This window comes from Vitis riparia, chromosome 12, assembly GCF_004353265.1.
Source record: "Vitis riparia cultivar Riparia Gloire de Montpellier isolate 1030 chromosome 12, EGFV_Vit.rip_1.0, whole genome shotgun sequence".
NCBI classification, from domain to species: domain Eukaryota; kingdom Viridiplantae; phylum Streptophyta; class Magnoliopsida; order Vitales; family Vitaceae; genus Vitis; species Vitis riparia.
In genome coordinates, this window is record NC_048442.1 from 1,191,366 (window position 1) to 1,211,795 (window position 20,430).

Here is a 20,430-nt window from a genome sequence, read left to right on the forward strand (position 1 = left end):
TTTCTTTTAATTTTTTTTATTGTGTCCCAATTAAAAAGAAAAAGGTAAAATATTCAAAACGTGCTTTGAGAACAAAGGACTGATGCATGCCTTCTAGCTTGAGACTTTCTTTTTCTTTAATACTATCTTTTCTTTAATTTGATTCTTTACTTCTATCATTCTTATTATTATTCCTGGTATATATACTAAATGAGAGGAGGGACATTGGGATTTGGCGAATTTGGAAGGTTTCTTTGGTGGGGAGTTTGCCTCTCTGATCATCACCATATATCTCTCTGCTTCTATTTCTTCAATCAGGTATGTTTTCTGCTTTGTTCTGATCATCACCATATATGAAATTCGTGTATCACTCTTTTCAAGTAACTTCTCTGGAAATGGCTGATCCCATTAGCAAATCCTTCTTTGAATTCTCATCTTTTCTCTTCAAGGGTTAAGCTCTATATTTACAAATAATTTTCTCATTTTCTTCTAGGAACCAGGTTTTTGTTGTTGTTGTTTTTTTTTTTTTTTGTGACAATGTTAAATAACTAATAGTTGAAATTTAAAATATGTATGAAACATACTTAGATATTTATATGAAGCATATAAGAAAAAACAATATGAATGATTGTCAAAAAAAAAATACATCAGATAAGGTATTATATATAAAATAAATTTTTATTTGCATTCTTCAATTTTTCTTTTTGTATTTTTTTTCCCTTGTCATTCATTTACAACTTTTAACGTATGTAAAATCAATGTTTTGAACATTAGGTCGAACCAATCGGTTTAATCCTCAAGCGATCACTTTTCTAGTTCGATTCACCTTCTTAGGTATGTAACATCCATGTTCTGAAATACAATCATATCGGATCTAACCTTTGATAGGTCACTTTTCCAAGTTCGATTCACTTTTTTAGATCATTTTGATTTTAAACCAAACGATTCTCTTATCCCTTTTTTTTTCATTTCCAATAAGTGGGAAGGTAGCCCAAACTAGAAATGGGCCCATGCAAACTTGGGGCATTGTCATAATACACTACAATGTTGCACTATTCGACAACTATTAAACCATGGGTATGAACATTAAATCATATACCAATAATTTTTCAGTTTAATGATCAATTCGATCATGAAAGCATTGTGTAAAATGAATATTTGAGTTTTAGATGATGATAAGTTATTATAATTCTTCTTCTAGTTATTATCATAGATATTATGATCATGATATTGCAATTGTTGTTTTATTTATTCTTACCATGAAGATGTTGAAGAAGATGGATGCTTCATTATATAAGTGTTTCAAATTTGTCATTCAATTCAACTACTAAATTCATCACAATTGCTTCATTAGGGAGATTTTCTAGGAGATTACACGGTGGTCAAACTATTGTAGTCAAATTCGTCATAAATTTCTTTTCAAACATTGATGTCCTCACGTGTAGGTGCCATTTGGCAATCCAGTCAACACTAGGAATATGGCTGGTACATGGATCTCAATCATCACATAGGACCAGAAATTTCTCAATTAATGATTAATAACTTCAACACTCTAATAAAGCAAATCCTAGTTACATGGGAAAAAATATCGAAATAATCTATATATTTTCTTTGTTTATACCATTTGGCAACCAACCTTACCTTGTATTTTCAATAGGCCTATTTGGTTTTAGTTTCATTTTCAATATCCATTTACAACCTATAGTCTTTACACCAAGAGGTAAATCCACTCCCCCCATATATGATTGGGCATTAATATAGACTCAATTTTGCTACCAATGACCTCTTTTCTGAATGTTGTATCAAGAGAAGACATTACTTTTTTATAGGTCTTAAGGTCATCATCTACTAGAAAAGTGTAAAAATCATCTGTAAGGAGGGTCTAATCAATATAGAAGGAATACTTTAGTATCATCAATATATGAGGAATACTATAGTATCGTTAGATAGTGCATTGGTTCAACTTGTGTTTAGAATCTAGTGCATTATCAATAGGGACACCAATGTATTGTCCCCCTTCAACATCCAATATGTCTTTAATGAGACATGATTTCAAGTGTTTTAGTATAGTCGTGGCCAAATGAATGGAGTATGTGAAATTTAAACCAAGGATTGAAATGTTCAGAAATATCGACGATATTTCAAATCTTGGCCACTCCGACACAACATATGGCATGGAAACTTCTTCACTGATAAATTGACAAAATATCAAATTTTCATAGATATATCAGTTTCATCAATGAAATTTCAGTGTTGTCTAATGCCTAGATTTTTAAAATATAACAAATGGGCTAGTGTTGGATTAGTTTAATTAGCCTATACAGGATGACTTATTAATTTTGTCCAATGGGCCAAAAGATAGATCAAGTCCAACGAGTTAATAGATATAAAATTTTAACTTTAACATAATAGACCAAGGGTAGACTTAAGTTCAATTGACCCATCCACAAAGCTTAAATAGAGGCTATAAGGCTTTGCAATCTATCAAAGTTTCGTTGTGGGACTATGCCCTTATTTACACAAAATAAAAATATACCATTCAAGATTAAGATTTGAACTCAAAGGCTTAGTTTTAAAATAAATGGTTTATGCCATTTAGCCAAACTTTATTTTATGTTAAATATGTGCTTACGATTTTATATATATATATATATGATTATTATACATGTATTTTTACATATTATAAGATATTAATAATTAATTAAAATAAAATTATTATAAATAGGTTAATTTTAATCATCTTATAATCTATTGTGTATACTAATAAAATATAAGATAAATATAAAATCATAAATAAAATTATCAATATTTTCAAATAAAAATACTTTATATCAAAATACCATTGATATTTTTTGATATATCCCAATATATTTGTAAAATCCAAGGACCGATATATCCGTTATTACCGATATTTTTATTCTTGGGTTAAACCAACGTTGCAAAGGAGACTAGAAATAAAATGAGTCTATTCTAAAAACTTTTTTTAGCCATCCCCAATTTCAATCATTCCATTATTATTTGTACTTGTATGATTAGGTACTCTAGCTATGTTCTTATGCATCGGAAATTCAAGATCCTTGCTCAAGATGTGAAAGGAACTTAACTTGTGCATACTCTTTGATGTCAAACATGACTATATTTTTCTAAGCACACTCCCTAATTGCAATAGTATGGCCAATCATTTTGGGTATAATGCTCCTTTCCATTATGCATAGCAATAGTAGGATCGATCATTATGGGTATACTGGTAGATGACCAAGATCAAGTTACTATTATTTCTTTTTCTCACTTTGTGTTAAACTTAGCAATTTTTCTTAATAAATGTTTTGCGATAAAATGATTTTTGTTAGTCAACATGTCATGGTTAATTACTCTTTTTTTTTTTTTTTTCTTTTGTAAAGACCAAGAAACAAATTCTATTATGTCTCCTACAACAGCAAAGAATCAAATTATCTTTGTATTTGGGTCAATTAGAATAAGGTGTTTAATTTTAAAGCTTTGCCATTTTTGTCAAATAAAAGAAACAAGTGCTCACTTGTTCCTTTTCTTATAGTAAGTTCATAACTTCAACTTGGTCCTAAATAAATCTTGATCTAGAAACCCTAATATATATATTTTTTTGTTTCGTCCTCTTCATTGTTTTTGGATTTATTAATTTTGATTTTTTATTTTGAGAAAAATGTAAACAGGTACATATAAAAATCTTGAGAAAAATCTAAGGTGGTGTTTATTTATTTTTTACTTAATTCTAAATAGAACTTAAAACTAAATAGTATTTAATAGTGTTAAGTATTGAGTGGTTTATTTTTTTAGTATTTTATTTCTATTAAGCATTAAAAAGTAAAGAAAAATCAATATATTACTTTTTCCATTTAGAAAAAATCAAATATTTTGGTTTTTTTATTTAATAAAAAATTTATAATAAGTAATGAAAAAGTAGAAAAACAAGCAATCTAAAGTCTAAAAGCAAATTACTTTCAACAAAAAGCTAAAAAAAAACACCCTCTAAGTCTAAAGCTTTTCGGCCTATAACCACCAGTGATTTTGTAAATTTCACTTTCATTTTATTATGACAATAGAAACTGAGAAAGCCAATAAGATGGACATTGAAAATGAAGAGAGTCTCTTGAAGAAGCCTGAGGAGGTTGCAATGTCACTCCCTTCCCTAGAGGATAAGTAAGTATTATTTTCCTTTTACAATGTGTTTAGTTTTTCTCATTTTGATTTTGATTGTAGTATTTGCTTAAAGTTTAAAATAATTTTATTGAAAATAAGGATAACTATGATATTTTAAAATATTTTGATTAAATAAAATTTTGCTTTCATGACATACTTGAGGCTTCTCGAAAATGTAAATAAACCATACTAAGAAGTTCACTTGCAATTTAGAGTTCTATGAAATATTTTCAAAAATTGCACTTGACCTTCAAATGTTGCTTTTAACATTTTGAACTTCTCCTTAATAGGGTTTATATTTCCATTTTATCATTTGACTATTCTTTGATTTGTTTGAAAATTACTGATTTTGTGAGGATCTATCAACATACCATTATTTATTTGAATTTTATATACTATGGTTTCAGTATGGACACAAAAGGTGCTATGCCATGGAGAGACATAGATATTGAGGGGGGTCAATCTCTGTAAGTGTACTCTTCCCATACTGATTAACAAAGTTAGAATGACAAAGGCATATTCAAGAATTTGAAGGTCCTCAAATTTAATCACAACTACATTAGAACAATATATCGAAAGTGCTTTGATAAAACCTATTAGAAAGTGTCTCAAATTCCTAATTAGTATACATATATTTTTTTTGTAAAGAATATTATATAGAATATTTCATTAATTGATATATTATTATAATATTAGATTTCATGAGGGGAAATATTCTAGGTCATGAGGGGAAAAAAATTATAAGATGGAGATGAGTCAGTAAAGACTATACAAGGTGGATAGAGATGTGAGGAGAGCGTGAGATACCTTTTGTGTTGGAGTAAGGGGGCTTATGATTCACGAGTATATAAAGAGTGGGGAAATATGGTATGTTTTGGGAAATCAATAATTGTATCTAGTTCTATGCTCTATAATATCCTCTATGACATGGTGGAATGATTCTCTTTCATTTATGGATATAGGCATGGTTGATTGAATTATGTTAAAACCTCATGTACCTTTTGTGTTGATTATTTTATCTTTGTGTTCTTGAACTAATGTTGTTTACATTAAAGCTTCCATTGGCGCAACAAAACCACTAGTACAAAAATTATATCATTTGAACAAATGATGCCAAAGAAATGCCTAATAGTTATTTAATAAGTGTAACTTTATACTTTTTATCTAATTGGATAATTATGTTTTAGGCTTCCAATAAAACAAGATGACTCTTTTTTCTTCTTTTTTCTTTCATTTTCATATACAACTAGCATATGAGTATTATCTTCCATGGTTGAACTAATTTATTAAGAATATGATACAACTCATAATTAAAATATTTATTAGAGAAAAAAAAGATGCACTCCTTGGCTACCCAAAATTTTAATATAAATTGAAGAATTAAAAACTCTTGGAAAATAAATTAAAAGAAAATTAAAAGAAAATAGTGTCTTTAGAAATAGTTCCACAGTCCGTACGTTATACAAGGGGGCTAAAGCAATGATAATTTTGCTTAGATTTTGGCCGTGTATTACCAATTGTAAAGGAAAGTTGAAGTAGCATTGACCACCATCTTGGCTAGCAACTAGAAGGGGAAGCATACAAATTGTGGTTTTTTGGACTACGATAGACCAAAATGAATTTAAAAATTTTAGGTTTTTGTTCTAGCATGTTTTTAATTTTTCAAATATGTCATCCTCTTCAAGTGGCAATCCATCAAAGATAGCTTAGGCCTTATTGGGTAGTCATTATATCAAATATCCTTTACACCAATTATATACCAAATTCTTGATTTTGTGTCTAATTATACATCTTTTATATCCTTTAGGAAGGAACATTATATGCTATTAAAAGCCTTAAAGGATAATTGTGCCAATAATAAGAACTCAAAACTTTTGAAGTCATGTTATTTACACTTTAGAATTTAGAAGCTTTCTTTTCAAATTTAATCATCAGTAAATAAGGGGCACAACTTGTTTGAATTTGTATAGTGTGAAAATTGGTAAGGAAGGCTTCGACCTTATTGAAAGACTACGTCTTCTTAACAAGACTATGGACACAAGAAGCACCATGCCGAGCAATGAAATGGATACTAAAGGGAAGCAACCTTGTGAGCTAGAGGACACAGAGAACAAGACTCCGTAAGCATTCTCTCCCCAACATATACATGTAGTTATTAATAATTTCAATCTTCAAAAATGGAAATATATATACAAATTTTTATCTGTGCCTAAAAAGTCAAATTTTTATTCTTTTTATGCTTCTTGATTATTACAAATTCAAGTATTAAAACAAAGAAAAACAATCCCATAAAAGACACGTAATTTAGGTGGAAAACTACTTACAAAGTCCACTAGATATTTTAGAAACAAATATTAATAAATACATGTTTAGAAACTAGAAGAAATTTAGAGAGATTGAAAATGGTTCACAAGTACCTTAACACTCCCAAGGGGGGCTCAAGCGATCAAAGTGAAATTTCCTTTTTAAATCCACTTTCTTACCCAATAAAAATATTTGTATACCTTAATTTTGTTATCATACTTTGAAGAACTTAGCTCTACTTATTTGAAATATTTTAAGAATGGATTTGTAATAATCTTGAGTCTTCCAAGCTTATGTAAATCCCAAGGAAGTATATAGAGTTGAATCCAAGAATATATCAAATAAAATTGTCAATTTAATCTAACTAACCTAGTTCACTAGCAACTTTCCCTTTGATAATTTTGTGACAAAACAAAGATTGTATAATTCCCCTCAAGATTTTCAATATGTCACCCAATCATACTCAAGTCTAAACCAAATATTCTATACAAAGATTTTCAGTATAATAACAACAAATCTTAAGGATTTTGAAAAAGTCTTGAAAACCTATGACATGCACTCACTTAAACAACAATAATAATAGACAAATTGAAATGATAAAGCATAATTAGTCATAGTCCATCATGATTATAAATATCCATCTTGATTTTCTTGCATATAATGTGATGTTAAACCTACAAATATATATATATATATATATATATATATATATATATTACAAAGTGAATATTACAATTATAATAAGGAGAGACTAATGATGATATAGCATAGATTGACATAGATAGCGATGTTCAAAAAATACGTCCAAAAAGTAAAACACATCACAATATGATAGATAACCAAAGTAGTATTAAAATAAAACTAAACCACCATTAAAATGAAATTAAAGTGCTTCTAAGGATAATAGATTGAAGAACATTAAAGAATACCAATTTGAAAAAATATCTCAAACTATTTATGAGAATAATAATAGACTAAGTAACTAATAACATTCATTAAGCTATAAGCAAAGAATTGACAGGCCTAGGATCATAAGTATGACTCACACTAAATAACTAATCTAAATCAATGGAGCATATTCCCAAATATTTCCTAAGGGATTTAAACCTAAGGGAATATAAAGGTTTAGTCATGATGTCAACCAATTGATTCTCAATAAAGACATATTCTAAGGAAATAACATGTTCTTCAATATGATCTATCCCATATTCACTTAGCATTTGTTTCATCTAAAGAAGTCGTGTGCAACAACTTCCTATAGCTATGTATTCTACCTCAGGAGTAAACAAGGATATGAAGTTCTATTTCTTGCGCATCCAAGCAATAAGGCAGCTCCCCACAAAGTAACATTCACCATATGTGTTTTTTCTATCAACATTCATTGCCTAATTTGCATCTAAATGCCTAGAAATCATAAACAAAATGTCAAATAGATGCCTAAGTCCATATTCTAATGTACCACTAACATATTGAATTACTCTTTTAGTTACTACAAAATGAGATTTTTTTTGATTGGCCGAAAACCTAAAGCATGCTCACACACTAAATACAATGTCAAAATGACCCACAATAAGGTTTAAGAGACTTGCAATCATGCTCCTAAAAAGCTTTTGCTTAACATTCTTATTGGATGTATCCTTACTATGCTTTATGCTTGTGCTCATGGGTGTCCTAAAGGGCTTAGATGACAAGTCCAAACTTCCTAACTAGTTCCTTAGCACAGTTAGACTGAGACAAGAAAATCCCACTAGCTAAATACTTAATTTGTAACCCTAGGAAAAAGGTTAGTTCACTTACCATGCATGCTCATCTCAAATTCTTTTTTCATCTCCATAGTGATTCGCAAGGTAAAATCAATTGAATTGGATCTAAATACAATGTCTTTCACATAAATCTAAGCTACTAGAAACCTTGATCCTATTTCAAGAATGAATAAGGACCTATCTACTCCCCCTCTTACAAATCTTTATTTCAAGAGGTTAGTAAGTTTTTCATACCATGCAGTAGGAGCTTATTTTAGACCATATAATGTATTTATCAATCTATAAACATGATAAGGAAATTTAAGATGTTCAAACCCTTGGGTTTCTTAGATATACCTATTTAATTTAAATTCCATTCAAGCAATCACTTTTTGCATCCATTTTGGTATAATTTAAACTTCAATAAGCTTGTGATGGCTAGAAGTAACATAATGGACTCTAGTCTAGCTAATGAGGCAAATATCATATCGTAATTTACGCCCTCAATTTGAGTGTATCCTTGAGCCACTAATCTAACTTTGTTTCTCACTATTACTCCATTCCCAACCAAATTATTTTAAAGATCCATTTTACTTATCATATTTTGATCTTGAGGCATAAGGTTGATTTAACTCTTCAAGAAGTGGGGTAAACCAAGATTCACCTCTTATTATTGTCTCCTCTACTTTTTTAGGCTCCAATGGGAGGTATAAAAAATGAATCCTATCTCATGCAACCTTGTGTATCTCCTAGTTTCCATGGATTCATTTAGATCTTTATTCACATTCAGGATAGGGTGATCTTTAGGTACTCTAGATCTATTTTTTTTTTCCTTTAACATCTTGTCCCTTCACTCTTTACTTGATCTATAGGCTCAACATTTTCTTCAAAGATGTCTTCTTTGTTTTCTCTAGGAAGTTTTTAGGGTTCATTCTCTTCAATCTTAATCCTCTTAGGTTTGTCCTAAGTCATCAATTACCATAATATAGGATTCTTGAAGCACCATAGAGTTCAAATTGTACTCCATATAGGCCTTACTTTTGCATGAATGACCTAGGTATATATCTAAATTAAACTTTCAATGAAATTTTCCTAGATTTTCTCCATCCCTAGTACCCTAAGAATGTAACACTTACTAGAAAAGATCCTAAAATACCAAATATTAGGTTACTTCCTAGACCACAACTCATATACTAAATTTTTAGTTCATGCATAGTCTAAAGGAAAACTGTATTGGTACTGTAGCAAGCTATTCAATACCTTTGTCTCCATGGTATAGATCAATCTTAACATTGTCAAATTCTCTCCCCCTATTACTCCTAATCCTAATAACCGGAAGCCGTTTTTCATTTTTAACCCTAGTATAAATGGCTTTTAAGTGAATTATTGTCTCTACCTTTTCTATAAAGAATGACAAATGTGAACCTAGCAAAGTCATCAACGATGACAAGGACATACTTCTTTCCACCTATACTCTTAGTGCGCATGGATCCAAGAGGTCCATTTGTAATTAAGTCAAGTAGTCTAGAAGTATTGATGTCCACAATATTTTCACGTGATTGTTTGACTTGCTTTCCATGCATACATTTTCCACATATTGTGTTGCTAGGTGCACTCAACTTAGAGACTCTTAACAAGATTTAATGTGTTCTAGCCTCGTGTATCATAGCCCGGTCACGTCTAACTCATCTCCATTCTTCATTTTGATAAATAGATACAACTACAAAGCAGGTAAAAAAAAATTTAAAAAAAATTGGAGAATGAAAGATGATACGAAATAAAGAAATATAGGAGTATTAAGAGACATATTTGAAATGGGATTATTCTACTATCTGGTAAGAAATTAGGATTGTCTTTCCACTTACTTTTTGCCAGAGAATACATCTTGTTGAAACTAGGCATCCTGCCTGATGGGTCATTGATCACTCTCATTTTCTTTAGTCATTACCTCATTTTGAATGCTGACATTCATTTGCAAATTGTTTCCCAAAGAAGAAAATCTACCGGATGGAAGCCTAGGTCTAAACTTCGGTTCTGTAAGCCAAAACAAAGTCACCCTTATGGTTTTCTTTGACTTCGATGGAACTTGCAGAAACAATGTTTGATGTTATTATAAGAGGTTTCTTTTTTTCTTTTCTTTTCTTTTTTTTAATTTCTACAGATCCCAATTTGGAACTGGAGAGTTCTCAGAGAGCAACGAGCAACCACTTGGCACAGAAAGTTCATGTTCCGTATCTGAACCTAAGGTGGACTATCGAATAATCAAGGAGAGGTTGGAGACACTGAACAGGAAGAAAGATGTAGTATGCCTCATCTTATCATATTCTATGAATATGGTGGACAGAGCAAGACATAAAAGGTGGATTCAGGATGTTTTGAGTATCAATCAGAGAGTAGGAGATGTGGAAACACTCAAAAAGAGGAGGATTTCAGAAGATGCTTCAGAGATTTTTTCTCAACTCACTATACTACTGGACCATTCAATAGATGATATTGAAGCTTATGTTCCTCGAGAGCTGTTTGACAAGATGTGCAAGAAGACCCCAGAAGTTGAAACCACTCCCACGGTGCTTGGAGAAATTGGGATACCATCTGGTTCAGAGATAGAGCAAGGTGAAAAGTCAGCAGTGTGTCATCAAAAGATTATTCCCATCCCGAAAGAAATACTTGATATGGCAGCTGGTTTTGCCACTGATCAGATTTTCCAAAACATACAAAATCCCCAGATTATGAGGATTGGCATTTCAGGAAGAGATCCGAAAAGAGTAATGTCAGAATTGAAGCAGCATCTACCGCATACAAAGAAAATGTTTGATGTTGTCATTGACATTCACGCTTCATCTTTTTCATCCATCAACGATATTGAATGCAGTATTGCTGCAAAAGTTGGTATGTCAGCATCTAGCACAGAAAAATTCCATTATCATATGAAAGACTCAAACTTCTTAATCCTTCTGGAAGATATTAATGACAGAATAGAACTGTACAAAGTGGGGACCAAGTGGTGGAACTTGAAGAGGCTTCAAGCTATAGTTTCTACATCTACATTTCAGAAAGTTTATCAGAGAATGGCCGCTGATCTAGAGATTAGGCTGGAGGATCATCTGTTATCATGGGAATTATTTTGTATGAATGTTGGAGAAGTTTTGCTTTCTACATGCATCCAACGCCAAGCAGTCAACGTGGTTAAAGCATGCTGTGGTCATTTACTTGCCATTGTTCTAATGGCGAGAGCCTTGAAGGAGGTCGAGGATGTTCGCATATGGAGAGATGCATCTCATGCGTTAGGCCTGCAAACCCCATATCAGATGGAAGACAAAATCTTATTTAATGCGTTAGCATTCATATGGGAGCGTTCAGGCTCGGCAAAGAGCTTTATAGAATACTGTGCATTGTCAATGGAAACAGAAGGGATAGGCAAAGTTCATTTGATTCAAAGGTGGATTGCAGACACCTTAATAGGAACTGCTGATGAAGGACAAAAGATTGTGGGAGATCTTGTCAATGCCTTCTTGTTAGAGAGATTGCAGAATGGAGAGTTCGTGAGAATGCGGGATGAAATCCGTGAGGTGTTATTAAGGATGCTTAGATCTGAAACAGATCCAACCTTTCTTAGGTTAGGTGGAGGAGAGCTAACTAAGCCTCCAAACGATGAGGCATGGAAGGAAGCCAGGTGGATGGATTTGTCGAATAATAAACTATCTGAGCTACCAGACATGCCAAATTGCCCCCTACTCAGGGAATTATCCTTACAAATCAACCCTTATCTGAGAGAAATTCCTCCATCATTCTTTGAACGTATGCATGCCCTCCAAATCTTAAACTTGTCATATACAAGAATAAATACTCTACCACCATCTATTTTTAAATTAGGCCTACTCCGAGATTTCTTTCTAAGAGGTTGTGAACTATTGATGCAGCTGCCACCTGAAGTTGGAGAACTCAAAAATCTTGAGGTGCTTAATCTTGAAGGGACTGAAATTTTAAATCTACCCATGGAAGTTGGAAAACTGACGAATTTAAAATGCTTGATAGTGTCATTCTATGGGCATAATCAGCAGGACAGAAAATGTGGCCAGTCAAACACAATGGTTCCCCAAAATGTGATATCCAATCTGGTTCAGTTGGTAGAGTTAAGCATGGATGTGAATCCAGATGATGAGCGTTGGAATGCAACTGTGAAACATATTGTCAAGGAAGTATGCGGCTTAAAACAGTTAAAGGCTCTTAAATTGTACTTGCCAGAAGTTATACTTTTGGAAGAATTTAGCAGGGATGGGACCTCATCATCGACGTACCTGTCATTGGTGCAGTTCAGGTTTATTGTTGGCAGTTATCTCAAGCGCATCATATCTCGATCACCACATGAAGCCGCAGCTAAATTTGAACAACAAAGGAGACACTTGAAGTATGTGAATGGTGAAAATGTCCCAGACGACTTTAAGAAGGCACTGCAGCATGCTACAGCTCTGTTCGTAGATCGGCATTCAACTGTCACTAGCCTATCTCAATTCGGGTTTGAAAACATGAAGAAGCTAGAGTTTTGTGTGTTGGGAGAATGTAATGAGATTCAAACTGTCATAGATGGAGCTGAAATTTGTTACCGAGGAGACAACAAAGACGTTAATGGAGAAAGCGTACTTGGATCATTGTCGTACTTGTGCATTTATTATATGAAGAGTTTAAGCAGCATCTGGAAAGGGCCAATTCTTACGGACTGTCTATCCAGTCTCAAGTCCTTAGCATTACATACTTGCCCCCAACTTGTAATTATCTTTAATTTGGATTTGCTTCAAAATCTCAACACCTTAGAGGAGCTTGTGGTTGAAGACTGCCCCAAAATCATCAGCCTAGTGAACCGTGGAGTTCACGAAAACCTTCCATCCGCCAACTTCAAATGGTATCTTCCAAGGTTAAAGAGGATTTCACTTCATTACATGCCTAAATTGGTCAGCATTTCTAGTGGCTTCCGGATTGCACCAAAGTTAGAATGGATGAGCTTCTATGGTTGCTGGAGTCTCAAAACTCTTCCCATTGATGAAGTTTCGGTTAATGATTTAAAGTTGGTCATAGGAGACGCGGATTGGTGGAGTGCATTGAAATTGACTACATCAAATTCTGGATTTAGTCAACCGCATAATTTGGATTCTATATTTGTTCCCATTCAAACGAACAGAGATTTGACAATCCAGGTAGCAGAAATTGTTACTCAACACAAAGCTCTGAGGCAAGACACAAAGCCTCCCCAACAACCAGGTTGTTCTTTCATTTCATTTTCTTTTAATTTCAAAGATAGAAAAATTTGTCTGAATGCCTGAAACCATGGGTGGGACAGCAGTAATGTCTTACCTCATTTACATTATCTGTAGCCAAATTTCCAACTTCCATATGTAACTTTTTTATTCTGTTGTCTCATATTTGCTTTTTCTGTGGCTGTTTTTCCATGAATAATAGGTTCTTCCGACTCTTTGAAGGCCACTGCCGTACATGCTGGAACCACCTCAGAGGAGAAGCAGCTTTATTACCCCACTCCATCACCGCCACCGCTGTCAGCCTCTTATACAAACTACCACATCAAGTAATTTTTTCTCCACTTACACATCACATATTTTAGTAGCAACAAAGCAAGAAACATGAAGGATACTAGAGTTATGAAGTTGTTCTAAATTTAATCCCAAATTATTTTAGTGTCTGCTTGGATACACTTAAGTTTTCGTTTTGAATTTTTGTTTATATTCTGAATTGCAGAGGGATGGCTGAAGTACCGTGCTCTATAGAGGAAAGGCCCGATCCTGTCAGGAAAATACGGGCACCGAAAATAGAAGACAACACATCACTGCACAAAGTTGTAGAAGATGTAGTAAGTTTTCTAGAGGACAAGCAAACAAGAAGAATAGGAATCTGGGGGACAGTGGGAACTGGAAAAACCACAATAATGCAAAACTTGAACAATCATGGAGATATTGCTAAAATGTTTGATATTGTCATCTGGGTAACCGTCTCAAAGGAGTGGAGCATCAAGAAGTTGCAAGATGCTATCATACAGCGGCTGAAAATGAATATAGCAAGCAATGTTGATGCTAAGGAAATTGCCCGGAGAATATCTGAAGAGTTGAGGGGAAAGAAGTATTTGATTCTTCTGGATGAAGTATGGGACTTTATTGATCTACATAAAATCATGCGAATCAAAGACAATCGGGAGAGCAAGGTGGTGTTGGCGAGTAGGTTCCGTGACATATGTAAGGCCATGAAAGCTCATGAGCTAATCAACGTAAAACCATTGCCAGATCATGAAGCTTTCAGCCTGTTTGAAGAAAAAGTGGGCCGGTCAATTTACTTCCCACGAATTCAAGAACTAGCTAAGTCGGTGGTTAAAGAGTGCGGCGGTTTGCCATTGCTAATAGACAAAGTAGCTAGAGACTTCAGAAAGAAGGGGGAAGATGTTTCCATCTGGAGAAATGGATTGAAACGTTTGCAAAGATGGGAGGCTACAGAATCCATGCATGAAGTGATTGAATTCATGAAGTTTTGTTACCATCTTTTAGATAGTGACAAAAAGAAAGCTTCTTTTCTGTATTGTGCGCTATTTCCCGAAGAGTATGATATTTATATAGATTACTTGCTTGAATGTTGGAGAGCTGAAGGTTTTATTGGTTCACGTGATCAAGGGCACCGGATATTGAATACGCTTATCGATCTATCGCTCTTAGAGAGGAGTGAAAAGAGGGCATATTGTGTTAAATTGAGCAAAATGCTTCGGACCCTGGCCCTTAAAATATCATCAGAAACTACAGATTCAAAATTTTTGGTCAAGCCCCGTGACAGATTAAAAGAACCTCCAAGAAGGGAAGAATGGGAACAGGCAAGTCGTATCTCTTTGATGGATAACCAACTACTCTCGTTGCCGGAAAGTCTAGACTGTTGTAATCTCTCAACACTGTTTCTTCAAGGTAACAAGGACTTAATCTCTATTCCCAAGTTCTTTTTCGCATCTATGCATGGTCTTCGTGTTCTTGATTTGCATGCCACTGGGATTTCATCACTGCCTTCATCTCTATCCGACTTAATTTGCCTTAGAGCACTCTATTTGAATTTTTGCATCAACTTGAAAGAACTCCCGTCTAGCATAAAAGGGCTTTACCATCTCGAGGTACTTGACATTCGAGGGACGAAGCTTGATTTATTTCAAATTGGAAGTTTATTACGGTTGAAGTGTTTGCGGATATCGTTGTTTAATTTCTGCATGCAAAGCACCACTCAAAGGCAATTTGGCAGCATTTCAACCTTTGCCTCACTTGAAGAAGTGCAAGTTGATGATGATTGCTCCAAACAAGGGTGGGATGAGGTTGTAGAGAATGTCATTTTGGAGGTCACTGCCTTGCAAAATTTGACTTCTCTTCAATTTTACTTCCCCACAGTGGACACCCTAAAGTTATTTGTCACAAGAAGCCCAGCATGGAAGGAGGGTTCCCCTTTCACATTTCAATTCTCTGTTGGTTTCCAAGGCTTAATGTTCTCTCAAGTTCCCGAGTGTTTTGATGTTCCATCCTACAACCATCTGAAATTGGCTAATGCCAATGGTGTGGATCCTGTAATCTCGGAGTTGCTTATGCGAACCCATACATTTGCCCTAATCAACCACCATGGAGTTTCGACCCTATCTGATTTTGACATTGAGAACCTGGACAATTTGTTGGCTTGTTCGATTGAAGGGTGCAAGGAAATTGAAACCATCGTCAAGGGAGATGGTATCACAAAGGGTGCTCTACAAAACTTGGAATATTTGTGCATATACAATTTAATGGAATTGAAAAGCATTTGGCAAGGGCCTGTTGTTGTTGGAAGCCTGTATCATCTGAGGATTCTGACATTAATGAAATGCCCAAAGTTGAAGAAGATATTTTCTAGTGGCATGATTCAGAAACTTCCTCACTTGCAGCTGTTGACAGTTCAAGAATGTTATGAAATCGAAGAGATAATTATGGAATCTGAGAACCATGGACTAGATCCCAGTTCACTTCCAAAATTGAAGAGCTTAGTACTCCTTGATCTCCCACAACTGAGATCCATTTGGGTGGATGATTCATTGAAGTGGCCATCTTTACAGAGTATTAGAATATTTATGTGCAACAAACTAAAGCATTTGCCTTTCAGCCATGCCAATGCAACCAGATTGAGATCCATTGAAGGGGAAGAGTCATGGTGGGAAACATTAAAATGGCAAGATGATGCCATTAAAGAGAGAGTGCAATCTCTTTGCATCCTCAGCTAGCTTCTTCAATTTCATTCTCTCTGGAGCAGTGTCATTGTAAGCTGATGAACAAACCAAGATACTTGCTCCTGCGGTTGCAAGCTTGCTTGTGGGATTTGATTCATTTAAGGTGTGTTTGTCGTGGGATTGGCTAGCTATTACAGGTTGTATTTGTTAAATCTTTGCTACTGTGGAGTGTCTTTGTCTAATTTGCTACCTTGGATTGTATTTGATTAAGATTATCTTGTTCTATGACTGTTTTGTTTTCATGTAGTTTGTATGCCATTAATAATCTCTGAGGCTAATATACTGAAGTCTTAGCATTTCTACTAATGATTGATTTTTCTTTTCATAGGATGCAGGAATGAACACCTGGACTAGTAATGTTTACTACAATGTTATTTAGTTTGGATTAAAACAATGATGTTGTATATGTGGATGAGAGGGAATTCTAGGATTTTGCCACGTGGACACATTGGTAGCATAAATAAGTTCATTAAAAGTTAGTTTGGCTGATCAAGCCGCCCCTCCTCCCAGAGTGTCTGCCGCACTCACGAAAACTATTCGATCCAAATTCAAACAAATTAGATTCAGGACTAAAAATTCATGGTCGTAACAAAAATCATGATACTAATGAAATAACACACTAGCTTTGTTGCAAAAGAGCACGGCAGCTCAGATTCACCGAAGAGGAAATGGCTCTTTCTGGCTTCTTCATTGAGTTCCACATTCTCCGCATTTGGATCAGCGGATCCTTCTCTACAAAGTCTTGGGTCTTTCGACCCATCCCTCACTAATACCGGTAGGGAAGATCGATGGGCGGTGGGTGTACTATTTTCTCCTCTTCGGATCCATCCCTCATTACCATTGAATTTCCTCGCACTTCACACTTTCTCCCCCTCGTATTCCGGGAAAGAGTTTTGCTTTGGCAAGAAAAAGTGCTTTTTTCTACTTTGTATTACAGGAAAGGGTATTATTGCCTTGGCAAGAAAACGTGCTTTTCCCTACTCCCTCCTCTCTTGTATGACGGGAAAGAGTTTTACTTTGGCATAAAAAAGTGCTTTTCCCTACTTTCCTCTGCCTTGTATTACGGGAAAGCGTATTGCTTTGGCAAAAGAAAGTGCTTTTCCCTACCATGCCTTTCACCACTAATACTTATCTTTGACCAACTTTTAAATGGTTAGAATCCTCTTCATCATTCATTTCAATTCTATTTACAATATGTTTTAATTCAATCATATATTTCAATTCTATTTATAATTTGATTTTAATTCATTAAGAATTATAATTAAATGTTACCTATCTAACACTAATAAATAATAATAATAATAATAATAATAATAATAATAATTTATAACAGCCAATCATATCATTCAAAAATGTATTTGCTAATTCAACTACCAACCAAATTAAAATTATAAATGAGAGTAAATTTGAATTATATTGCATGAGGTTGAAAGATTGAAAAGGCAATGGTGAATGAAGTTAGAAGATTTTTTTGATGATGAAGATATTTAAAAAAAAAAAAAAAGATTTGATTATCAATATGAGAATTTTTTTTTATATAAACTAAAATTTGTTTAAGGAATATTTGAAAAAACAAAATTTATTCACATTATGTTTAAAAATATTTGAAAAAATGTTCTAACTCAGATTATGTTTTAAAATAGTCATTTTTATAACATATTTAGTAAAAAAATTATCTTCTTCATAAAAATTTAAAATAAAAATTAACCTATCAAGTAAATTTAGATGGTATTTATGAAAGAATGTTTTTTATTTTATGTAATTATAAAGTTATAAGTGAAGAAATTATATTTTATTTAAATTTAGTGAAAGAATACTTACAATTTATTTTCCGTTATTTCATGAAAATTTTAGGTCATAACTTAAAGATTACGTTAAAAAAAAATTCAATATTTTTACAATATATTTAATAAAGTGTTTATTGGAAAATGAATTAGAATATTAGTTGATTTATTCAAAATATTATTATTAAAAGTAGAATATTAATTCCTGATAGTGGAAATTCATATATTCTAATACTACTATCATTGTTGTTCTTATATTAATATTAATATAAACATTAATATTATAAAAATATAATGAAATTCAAATATTGAAAACCTGCAATAAGATTAAGATAAAAAAAAACTTAGAAATGAAGATGACCTACATTACGATACGCAAGAGGGTTGCCTATTCTCTAGGTTCTCTTATCTACCAAACATTGAAATACTAATTTAGTTATTTCTTCGAATTTTTTTAATTTAAAAAATTGATTTTATTCATTTGTAAAATTTGTTTTATTTTTTCATTTGATTTAAAGTTGCCACTTATTCGTCTAAGGTTATTGACTTATTCAACCAACAAGGATAGATATTTGAAGCATTAGTCTTGCAATAGATATGATTGTAGTAGATTTTGATTGTAGCACATTCAAAACCATGTAAGAAAATAGATGTTTAAAGATATTGCTGACTTCGTGACATGATTGATGTATCTCTTGAGAAGGTATATCTAGATTTTATCTTTGGTATGAGTATAACTTGAATTTTCTGTGGTTGCTCAACTGAAAAGAGTATGTTCGAAAATGATTCTTGGAAACAGTTTTAATCTTTCTAATATTTTAAAAAATAAAAAAAATTCAAGTGTTAGAAAGAGAGTAGTGTTTTTTAAAATCATTATAAAACGAACTGTAACACACACTAGGTATGAAAATTTCTCTTTTATTTCTTTTTACTAGTTTTTTTTTTTTTAAACAATCATTAGTAAAATAAATTAGTAAATATAGTTTTTAAAATTAAAATTTGAGAGGGAACATGGCATTGATGACAAATGGAAAAATAGGTGAGGAATCTGGTTGTGCCATCAGTAGTTTTCATTTCAATTTCCATTTCAAAATCAGATGAAGGGTGAGGATCAATTTCGGAAATCCCAAGGTGAGAAATAGCCCAAGACTTTGCAAAGGGGAAATTCAATTGTCTGAGAGAAAGTAGTACACCCACCGCCCACCTATCATCCCTTCCGGTGGTAGTGAGAGATGGATGTGAAGAGGAGAAAGACCCAAGACTTTGCACAGAAGGCTGACTCCACTGCTGCAGTTACTGGAAATTGGGATGTGGAGGAGCCTGTGGAACCCAATGAAGAAGTTGGAAAGCCTCATTTCCTGTCCGGTAAATTTGAGCTGCCGCACTCTTCTGCAATAAAACCCATAGTGTAAGTGCTGTCTTCCCTCGTGTGTTATTTCATCAGTATCACCATATGTTATTGTTTAGACCATGAATTTTTAGTCATGAATCTAATTCATTCAAATTTGGATTCCGCGGGCCTGATCAGTTATGGATAAGGGTCTCCAAAAAGCCCGCGGCCCGTGGCCCGCTTTAGGCCCGGCCCGGCCCGACGGGCTAAAGCCCGGCCCAAGCCCGCCGGGCCCAAGCCCCTTTTTGGGCGGGCCAGGCCGCGGGCCTAAGTTTAGGCCCGGCCCGGCCCGTAGGCCCGCCCTTTTAAATAAAAATTATTAAAAAAAATATTCATTTCAAAATTTTATTCATTGAATATATAATTACATTTGAAAATGTGGGAAAAGTTTACATCACTACAAAATAAATACATCCCAACTAGGTTGGCACCTATTTATTTGTCAATCATCTGTATTTTTCAACCACAAAAAATAAAAATAAAAATATAATATACATTTAGTCATTATTTTCTGGCGGTGATGGCGAACTATCATGCATCCATGAAGATCTTGATAATTTTAAAGATTCCATATCGGCAAGCATCTCTGTTTCTCGAATGGAATCATACATCCTTTTATCTGCTATTTCCCAATCTTTCACACATATCCCTGCTTCAATAACATCTGGCGCTAAGTTGCATCGTTTTTTACTAACTACTCTTCCACCTGCACTAAAAGCAGCTTCTGATGCAACTGTACTCATAAGAATTGTTAGTACATCACGAGCAATTATAGAA

General features: G+C 33.5%; 1 protein-coding gene across 3 annotated transcripts; it reads left to right on the forward strand.

Moving 5' to 3' along the window:
- The first annotated feature begins 221 nt into the window (after positions 1 to 221).
- Positions 222 to 16,761, forward strand: LOC117926261. Of its 3 annotated transcripts, XM_034845345.1 has the most exons (8): positions 228 to 297; positions 754 to 813; positions 4,059 to 4,155; positions 4,563 to 4,622; positions 6,126 to 6,275; positions 10,363 to 13,457; positions 13,656 to 13,779; positions 13,950 to 16,761. In XM_034845345.1, exons 3-8 carry the CDS (start codon positions 4,079 to 4,081, stop codon positions 16,471 to 16,473), a joined length of 6,030 nt encoding a protein of 2,009 aa, XP_034701236.1. In that variant the 5' UTR covers positions 228 to 297; positions 754 to 813; positions 4,059 to 4,078; the 3' UTR covers positions 16,474 to 16,761. The 3 variants fall into 3 exon arrangements, with proteins under 3 accessions (XP_034701237.1, XP_034701236.1, XP_034701235.1); XM_034845346.1 differs by lacking the exon at positions 754 to 813 and having other exon boundaries at positions 222 to 297; XM_034845344.1 differs by lacking the exons at positions 228 to 297; positions 754 to 813 and having other exon boundaries at positions 3,985 to 4,155.
- The last annotated feature ends 3,669 nt before the right edge of the window (positions 16,762 to 20,430 follow it).

What these genes read in the sequence shown, in the direction of transcription:
- LOC117926261 (XM_034845344.1), top strand. Translation starts at nt 4,049, where the DNA reads ATGACAATAGAAACTGAGAAAGCCAATAAGATGGACATTGAAAATGAA. An exon ending in CTCCCTTCCCTAGAGGATAA is followed by an intron (nt 4,156 to 4,562) that starts GTAAGTATTATT and finishes CTATGGTTTCAG; the next exon opens with TATGGACACAAAAGGTGCTA. An exon ending in ATTGAGGGGGGTCAATCTCT is followed by an intron (nt 4,623 to 6,125) that starts GTAAGTGTACTC and finishes GAATTTGTATAG; the next exon opens with TGTGAAAATTGGTAAGGAAG.